The sequence below is a fragment of the Cyprinodon variegatus genome, unplaced genomic scaffold (genome assembly GCF_000732505.1).
Source record: "Cyprinodon variegatus isolate N-32 unplaced genomic scaffold, C_variegatus-1.0 Scaffold252, whole genome shotgun sequence".
NCBI classification, from domain to species: Eukaryota; Metazoa; Chordata; class Actinopteri; order Cyprinodontiformes; family Cyprinodontidae; genus Cyprinodon; species Cyprinodon variegatus.
The window spans coordinates 163,128-173,249 of record NW_015150705.1 but is presented as its reverse complement, the minus strand read 5'-3'; the positions used below and the strand labels follow the sequence as shown (position 1 = coordinate 173,249).

The window sequence follows — 10,122 nt, the reverse complement described above, 5'->3', positions numbered from 1 at the left end:
TTTTTTTATGCCAGATGTTTGAAAATTAGAATAAAATTAAAAATAAAATTTGAGTAATTCATTTTTTATTCAGATATGTTTTCTTTTAGTTAGTTGAGCAGGTAAGTGAGACAGTTTTTTGAAGGAAAAATATGGTTTACATTTAAAATAAGAAAAAGAAAACGGCTCCATTATTTTATTACAAGTGTAGAATATCTAATTATCTTTTTTTTTTTTAGGGTGAAAGTAATTATAAAATTTGGCAGATCATCTTATGTAACTGTTTAAATTAGGGGAAATGTTTTTTTTTAAATACATTTTCAACTAAGTTTGTTTTGGTAATGCAGTTTAGCTGTGATTCTTTAGCATTACAGTAGGTATTGGCTCTGTGAAGGTAGGGTTGGTGCATTGGCTGGTTAGAAGTCACCATATTTGGTGGGTCATATAATATTGTGTTAAACTGCGCATTTTATCACCTGAAAAAAAAGACAAACAATATGTACTGTAATAGGAAGTTTTATTTTGAAAGGTAAAAGTATGGAGGCCGTGGCTCAAGCTCAGCAGACGAGAACAATGAGGCAAGCATAAAAACATGGAAGGCCTTCCAGGCTGCAGCCATATCGTCTCAATCCAACGGGAACATTTTAGAGTTTTAGTCATGAAAAGTTTGAATTTAGTGAAACAAGTGGAAACTTGTTAAAACAATTACGCATTTCATCAGGTTGTTGTCATCTTCTGTAGTGAGATTCTTTTATTTACCAAAAGCACTCCATTGTTTGTCTCTGCAAGGACCAAGAGCAAAATGAGTGAAAATGCATCTCATGTGTGAGAGGCAGCACCAAAAGATGTGGAATCCCTTTTTTTTTGTCTTTGTTTTCATAAATGCAATGAAGCTCAGTGATCAAACTGTTTTTCCTTCTAAAATTTCTTTTATATTCTATCAAATAATTCAGTCCATCATTGCTTGGTTAATTATTTCCTATTTTGATGCAGGACCCCATGTGTTTGGATCCTAATTGAATGAAGTCCTTTGGATTTAACATTAATGAAGTTAAGGATTAACAAGTCATGGGGCTGCATTATTGAAAAGGGAAATGGCAGAAAAATCAGATGACTACCGGCCAGTGCGGCCAGAAAAATCCACTCTATGTCAGGGTTCATCAATGGTCTCAACTATGTGGTAGGGGGTTCTTCATGCTGGGTTGGATTTTTTATCTTTTGAAAGATATATTTTTTTAAAGAATAACTAAGAAAGTACCTTTGGAAAGCATTAAGAACTTGGTTTGGATCAGAAGGTCTAGCTGCTTTGAAGGAAAATGAAAAAAAAAATCATGTGTGGGATTTAATAAATAGTAGAAAGCAAAGATTACTAAAGGAAGTAAAAAACATTTTAGGCCATTTTGGAACACAAATCTAGTGTATTTCAGATGTAGTCATGTTTCCTACCCAGGCTTCATGTAAGATTAATCCAACAGACCTCTGAGTCTACATGATTTGAGGAAAACATGTACCCCATTTACACTACCCTTGAAAAACCGATCCATGCTGAGACCGGTCCGAGCTCAGATCTGATGACCGTTTACACATCACGTTATCTCGGTTCCTCGCCTCCTAGTGACGATCTGCGGTATTACTGCCAGTATTGGAGGAAATCAAGCAGTTGGTGGCGGTATTGCACCAAAAGTTGTTTGCCAACCGCCATAAAACACAAGAAGAAGACGACGAAGAAGGAGGGAATCAAGCAGATCAAAATGGCGGCGCCCGTCACATTCAGAAAGTTATGCTTGATTATTATTGCTGTATTTCGGTGTTATTATTCAAAATGCCATTACTTAAAATGTTGCATGGAGAAGGTTTCGATTGTTTATAGTTGTTCTTCTTCTTCTGTTTTGTGCTGGTTGGCAAGCAACTTCCGCAGGGGAATTACCGCCAACTACTGGAATGGAGTCTGAATCGGGATGTGCAGCCAGACGGACATGACGCGTTCTGCTCATGCGTTCTTGTTATCAGAGAACCGAGCCAGGGAAAAACCGAGCCGAGCCCACCTCTGGAACTGGTCTGCAGTTTTCTTGGTTTGGTTGTGTCTAGCTCGGTTCAGTTCAGTTTGCTTTCCATTTACACACGATAAGTTATCTCAGTTACTGAGCTCGGACCGGTCTCGGCACGGTTTTTCAAGGGTAGTGTAAATGGGGTTGTAGTTGCATTTGTTCAGTTTAGTTTTTCAGTAACCTTTATCCATCCATCCATTTTCTATCACGCTTTATCCCTGCTGGGGTCACGAGGGGTGCTGGTGCCTATCTCCAGTTGACTACATGCGAGAGGCAGGGTCCACCCTGGACAGGTCGCCAGTCCATCACAGGGCAAGACAGAGACAAACAGGACATACAACCATTCACACACACACACTCACACCTAAGGACAATTTAAAGAAGCCAATTGACCTAACAGTAATAATTTAGGACTGTGGGAGGAACCCAGAGAGAACCCACGCATGCTCAGGGAGAACATGCAAACTCCATGCAGAAAGTCCACAGGCAGGGAATCGAACCCAGAACCTTCTTGCTGCAAGGCAGAGCCTTTATTTTCCTCATTATTTTTCATCATCATCATGTTGTCCTCATTCTTCAAAGTTTATTATTTGCATCAGTATCTGTCAGGTTTGAGCGTTGAGGCCAGGGAGTTTCCATCCAACTGTGTAGACACAATATTAGCATGCTCACCATGAATGCTTAGCACAGACTAGGGCCAGCCAGCATTGGGTCCTGTGTGAGTCAGTGAGTCCTCTACCACTTTGATGATAAACACATTATTATTGTGGGATTAATAGGTTATCCTCAGTGAAAGAACTTAATGAATAATAAACATGACCCTCCACAAAAAAAAAAGACCTTGATAGAGAATGTTATGAAATTCACCGAAACAACTTGATTTTTTTTGTTGTTGTTAATGCATAAAGAGGACATTTTGCCCCTAATAGATTTAAGTCTGTGAATTGGAAAATCTGGTGACGCAGGAATATTTTGGAGCTTTGGATCGCTCTCGATTTTTACTGAACGAGACGAGTTTCCTTAAATCAACCTGTTGGAACAGAAGTGCAGCAGCGCATGCAACAGATGTTCGTTGCCTTTTGTCAGCCATTGATTTTCATGGGGCGTGTTTGGTTTTTGACCTAAATATAAATGGACCTTTCAGCAGAGGTACTTGACGGTAAAAGTCAAATGTGCCGTGACTTTGACCGCCGTACGGAGCAGCCTCTGACTCCCTAGTTGATTATTTCTTTTTCTTGTTTCCCTCAGTTCTCTGACCCCTTCTAAAGACCCTGCATAGTAAATAAAGCGTTTGCATACCATTCACGCTTTTCTGGGATGACTGCTTTCCATATACAGTGGCTGGCTGGTTGGCTGTCCACAGGAGGGTTTGCCGTGTGCGGTTGCGCGTGCCTGTGCTGCTGCGTGTGGGCGAGCCCGTTTCTTTTGATGCACAGTTCAAAGTGAGAAGGCATTATTTATTCATGCCTTTGTTGTTCTTATTTCCTCTGTGAGTCAAAAATTCCTGGCATTCCATTTTAGGCAGATCACTGATAACTGTGGGCGAGCCGATGGTGTCTCTGCTGAATGAAACACGTGCGTGAGCACAAACATTAAGAAGGTAGAGGTCTGTTGATACGTCCTCTACCTTGGCTATGTTACTTCCACGACCCCCTGTTACATGCTGGGTCTTCCGATGCGGAGATGGATCTGTTTCCAGCAATATTTATAGGATCCTGTTTGAGTTTTAGATGAAATGGAGGAAGAAGAAAAAAAAACATGGGGGGCACTGACTGTTGGAACTATATCAAAGAAGCCGTGTACTTCATTGACGTGAAGTGGCAACTAATCTGACAGTACCCCGTCTTTTAATGATAATTTTACATTTCTGTTTATAGGAAGTTATTTCACACATTATATTAATCTTTCTTTTAATTAGCAACCTTAGAAGTTCCTGTTATAATATATCTTATAATGATGTTATTGTTATATCTTAGAAATGCGTTTAATAATGTGTAAAAAGAAAAAAAAGAAAAAAGGGTTTTGCTTTTTCAGTCAGTATTTTATACAGCTGACAAAAGAAATTAAAATAATGCTGATGATTTTTGTTTTTTGTTCAACAAATATCCTCTTGATGCAACAGAAAATTCAGATTTAGAAAATTGCTGCTTATCAATTAGTCGATTGATAAAATGAATTAACTTCAGATAATTTAATTAATTAATAACTTGTCATGGTGGTAGGGCTGGGCGATAATTCAATAACGATATATATCGATCGATAGACGTGTGGCGCAATAGAAAAAAATAGGGTCGATAAAAGTGTGATAAAGAAACGCAGTTTTCCTTCCTTCTCATTGTAGCCTTTCATGTAGGTTTATGCTAGTCACTACTTCCTCCCAACCAATCACAATCGCGGACCCAGGCACGCCGTCACCAAGCGCCGCCCTCTCAAATCACAACACAGAGCACACGAAGATGCAGCAAGGAGAGGCAGAGGAAATTGTTCCAAAGAAGGGTTTTTGTAGTTCGCCAGTCTGGCAGCATTTCGGTCATGGCAAGTCGGACAAAAAACAAACCACAGCCATCTGTAAAATGTGTAGGGAACCAGTGAAAACAAAGTCTGATAACACAACCAACTTTTTTTTTTTTTTATCATCTCAGCCGCTCACACCCGCAGGAGTACGAGCTGTGTAGGCCCCGGCGCGGCTCTCCTCCGAGGAATCTTCGGGAATTTCGGGAAAATATATATATAAAGTTCTGGGCAGTTTCCCACGTAGTTCTAACAATTGAGAGAAAAATGCTAGTAATAATAGAATAGAATAATGTTATATTTATTTTGGTCACTTTTCTGGTCACTTTAGTTTATTCTTTGTCAGTATTTAATAACATAACTCAGGTCTCTTAAGTTATTTTTCTTTAAAACAATTCTGTTATGGTTAAAATAAAGATTTAATTGGAAGTCTGTGTTTGTGTTTTTTATTAAAATTAAATAATTTAGCAATATCATAAAAAGTCCAGGCAGAGCTGCACATAAAATATGGTTTCAAATCTTTTCAATAAATATCGATGCCGATCAATATGCTTTTTTTTTTTTATCGATAAGCTTTTTTTCTATATCGCCCAGCCCTACATGGTGGTATTATCTCATAATTTTTTAATGGCCCTTTAAAGTTATTGGTACATTAGCCAGCTAATGTCTATGAAAATACATAATTGCTAGCCCTTTAGCTTATTCGTGTGAGTGTTAGCATGTCAGAATTTAGCATTAGGCTACTAAAGTTTGTTTAAATGTGTTCATATTTATACAATTTTTTGTAATATATCAAAATTTTGGGTTCATTTTGCCAATGTTGCACTTTTTATCACAACATTTTGCTTCCTTGTTAATGCAACTTTTACAATGTTAGCATGTTGCTTTAGCCTGTTTCCGTTGGTGTCAGCTGTTGTTGTTCATCCTCTCAAAACCCACTGGGTTTTGAGAGGATGAACAATTTTAAAGCGTTTACCATTTTAAAGCGTTTACAAATAATAACTCAGAATGCATGAAAATTACGCTGGTAAAATCGATCTCTTCGGCAAAAAAAAAGGAACATTCCAGGTAGGAGTACTGTTAAAAAAGTGAACAACTAAAGAACTTCATTCTCAGATTAAAGTACAGCTAAGGAACCATGATCCTGTGGGTCCTTTAACCCTAAAACTCTCTAAACCCACCAGTTTGAAGCATTTACACATAACTCAGAATGCATGATAAATACACTGGTAAAGACATCGTTGGAAAGCTTCGATTCTCCACAAATCAACCACCTAGTTCATTTTATGGACATAGCGAGCACCAAAGCACAATTAACACAGATATAGCGGCATGTCAAATTGTATATATGACAAAGCAGCCACAACAAGCAAGCATGTCTTTATAACTGCTGTTCAAAAAAACACCTATTATTTTCAAGAATAAAGAAAAACATAACTTTGAGTCTTCTTTGAACTGATGCAGCTTGGGCTGGGTTTTACTCGCCCAGTTTTCATGTATATATTCAGAAACTAGAAGGTGTTTTGCTTTCAAATAATGTATGTTATTATAAGTTATTTGCTTTTCCATTTGGGTATGCAAAATCGTCCAGAATTTCCCAAAATGAGGTGGATATTAAGAGGTTAACCTTTTTCTCAAGTTTGTCACTATAAGTGTCTCTTTGTCAGCATTAGTTCAGGTCTTTTACCATTAGATAAATTGTCAGTGTTCTGTGAAGCAGATATATCGAATAACATTTTGACTCCAATGTGAATTTTATGGTGGAATGAGTGGACAAGCATAACTACTTCTGTTTTTTAGCCCATTGTTTTTATAACTCTAATCGATGCTGGAAAGATGGCCGTTTCTCAATATGTGGACTTGTGCGTTCTCGTGTGCTTGTGTACTTGTGGAACGTCATCAGCCTCAGACCTAGTAATGTTCCAATTCACAAGAACAGCAGACCTGTCAATCACCTGCGAAACGTCTGCCTTGCAGCGGGGGGGTGGTGAGCAAATACACTTCCTGTCAACTCGGGGAGCCGCTCTCCTGCGCCCCGAGTTCTCCTATACCTTTGTATTGCAGAGGAGCTACTGCACATGTACATCTTTTAATGGTCAATGGGCAAAGAGTCTGCGCCCCAGGAAGGAAATACGTCACCAGTCGGACTAAAAATTTAATGAGGCTTTACTAGTCATTAAAGATTAAATATTTATCTTGCACATCTAAAAAATTGTATGGATATATTTCGAAATAATTTACATTTTAGTTTAAAATTAAACTATAAAAAATATACATAGTATTATTTTATGTCTTAATCAGGGTCATTGGGTGTGGGGCGGCAGCGCCCTGTATTGGCCTGCCGCCACTGCTAGAGACTATTAATAACAGGAGGTGAAATGCAGCTCCAGACGAGCAGGGTGTGGTGATGTCACAAGTACGCTTCTCTTCCAATTGACCCATATTTATGCCGCGTGCTCCTGTTCTCCCCGAGTCCATATTTTCCTGTGTTCTTCTCAAGAACATACTTGGTGAGGACACTAATCCGCACTCGCTTTCTTCTGAACTGATAAACGGACATTCTCTCGATCTGTTACTAGCTTCATATTAACAGTTAAGATAAATGAAACATTTCTATCCCTTTTTTTTCTTTATTAAAGTCAATAGGCATCATGGTTTGCAACAGTTCCTGGTCAAGCTAGAATTTTACCCACTCTGCTCAATCTCTAGCAATTTGGACTTTATCACAGCTTGTTTGTGCTCATGTAGAAACCATCCGAAAGTGAAGGTTGATATGTTGCCTCATAAAATAAAACCTCAGCGTCAGCCATTCTGTCATTTATGCATGTCTACCATGTGAGGTTGCAGTATGTTGCATGTGCCTGTCTGTCTGTCAGGGAAACTGGGGTGAAAATAAGGGAATGCTCTTAAGTGACAGAAGTGGGTTTCTGTGGATGGGGAGTCGTCCCTGGAGGCTGCGTTCCAGCCGATCAATAATTGACTGGCCTGGTTGTTTGGCAGGAAGCTCTTCAGAAGATCCGGCAGAAGAACACAATGCGCCGTGAGGTGACGGTGGAGCTCAGCAGCCAAGGGTTCTGGAAAACCGGCATCCGTTCCGACGTCTGTCAGGTAATGCCCAGCAGCCGTTCATACGCACTAACCGCTGACACACATACTGCTACGTATAGCACATTAAAGGAGGCACAAACTCCAACCTCTGTGGAATTCACCTCTTTAGTCTACAAATCCACAGGCAGAGCAGCACTTTTTAAATCATCCTTTATTCATAACTCAGACATAAAACCTGACATGATGTCAAACAATAAAGGCCTTAAAGTTCTAAAACTAAACAGGCGTTGAATTGCTTTTCTATTCTTAAAATAATATGAATCAGAAATTGATTAAAAAGGGCCTTCATTAAGACGTTTCAGTGACATACGAAGGAGTTCTGGGACTGAACTATTTTAGTTTTCTTTTTATTTTGTCAGAAACTTCAAACGGTATTCAGTTATGGAGTCCTACTTGTTTGCTTTTTAAATATATATGTATATTTTATAATTAGCTCTTTATTGATGATGGGACATAAAAAGTAGGAGGTTAGGGGGATATTTAAGTAGAAACAATAGAAGCACAGTTAGAACTATTCCTCAGAGTATTGGATAAAGTATTTGCACATATATGCACTTTATTTGATTTGATTTTAGTTGCAATATTTTTCCCCGACAGAGATTAATGTAACAGTTGATATTCAGGGGCAGTATCTGAACCCTCTGACACATTTCCACATCGTTTCACAGTGCAACTTTTCACAACCTTCAAACTGCAGATTGACAGCTATGAGTTTATTAAAGCTGATGCAGATACCAGTTATTTCACCTTCAGTCTAACCAGTTTTCTAATATCTGCTGGAGATATTTTGGTGGGCTTATACTAGAAGCTGGTCTTACTTTTTCTTGTATATATGTATATTTATGTTTATATATATATGTAAATACATATAATAAAAAAAGAACATGATAGAAATGTTGCACAAGACTCGAATTAAACAAATAGACAAAAAATAAAAAATGGAGTCGAAGCGGAGAGAGCACAAATGCACAGACTTCATGTGATCGTTATTTGTGGCGCTACATTATGGAACATAATGTAGCGCCACAAAGTCTGAGTTTTGTTCCAACGTTGAAAGGAAAGATCATTTGTAAATGAAAATTAAGAGTAAAAACATGTTTTTGAAACAGAAATTGGAAAAGCAATGGAATCTATTGAATTGAATTTTGCTATTTTCTCATATTTAATAAAAAATATATATATATATTTAATATATATATATTTTATATATTTTCTTTAAAGTTTATTTTTAAAATGGCTCTTTCGGTCTCTGTTTTATGATTTTAATTTTTGTTCAAGTTGTTTTCCAGATCCCATCCTCTTTACTTCAGACCTCTCGCTCAAAAAAGTAAAATCTCAAAAAATGTAATAAAAAATGTTAAATATGAAAAAAATGTAACCTTTTTTCCACATTGCAAATTATTTGAATAATTTTTTTTTTTCCAACTTCCAATTACAAAACATGTTCTATGCTTACAGCGATAATGGAACAAAATTCTCACCGTGCTGAATGCACTAAAGGCATGCATGTACAGTATCTGCCAACTGAGATGCAAGAAAAAAACACCAATATTGTCCCAAAATACCAACAGGTCGATTCTTCAGTCTGCCTCTACTTCAAAGTGCCTTATAGTGATTTTTGACTGGTTTAATGCCCATTACTTAAACCCAAAGCGGATTTTACTATTTTAGTTATTAATCTCTTCACAAACATTTACATGCAGATGATTGTTAACTACAGGAGGGAGGTCTGACAGGAGCAAGCCTGCCTTGCAGCGGTGTCATCCGGCCCTCTGGCCAGTGACAGTCAAGGCGTGTAAGGTCAGACTGCAGCCCACAGGTTACAGGTCGACTCCTTCTTTCTGAGCCACTTTACAGTTCAGTTCAGTTTTTTTATATAGCACCTATTAGGAAAATCTCATCTTAAGGCACTTTATAGAGACAAAGTGCTCAAAAGACATACAGTTAAATTTCCACCTAAGGAAAACCAGCTCATTGCATCCAGTCATTGACTTGCAGGGCGCGCTCCTGATGGATGAACATGTTGGGACAGTAGCTGTTCGCTTCCATTGTGCTATGGACACTATAGCAATCACTCATACTGAGCCTGCATGCAGTGGAGAGGAAAAACCTCCTTATAACAGGAAGAAATCTCCAGCAGAACCAGGCTTAGTTTGAGGGGCCTTCTGCTGAGGGCAACTGGGTTTAAGGAGACAAAAGCGGGAATAGAAAAGGAACATAGAAGCACTGATGTATGAATACTGTCCATTTTAAAAAAACAGGTAAAGGTAAACTAGCTCCACAGGTGACTCTCTCTAGGGAAGGAACTGTTAAGCAAACAAGCTCTGAGACAGATTCCATGGCAAAGGATGAAAGAGAGCACATACAGCTAGTTACAGTAGAACCTGAGCCCACAGCTTTGTTTAGGAGTAAAGCAGAGCTAAACACTAAAAACAGGCCAAACTCTATCATCCATAATTGGAAGTGTTGGTGGCAG

General features: G+C 38.3%; 1 protein-coding gene across 1 annotated transcript in view; it reads left to right on the top strand.

Moving 5' to 3' along the window:
• Nucleotides 1-10,122, top strand: part of drosha (drosha, ribonuclease type III) — a 211,336-nt gene that overhangs the window by 48,057 nt on the left and 153,157 nt on the right. The window contains exon 16 of the mRNA XM_015382192.1: nucleotides 7,539-7,646. Coding sequence (XP_015237678.1) covers nucleotides 7,539-7,646 — 108 coding nt within the window. The remainder of the gene's footprint in view (nucleotides 1-7,538; nucleotides 7,647-10,122) is intronic.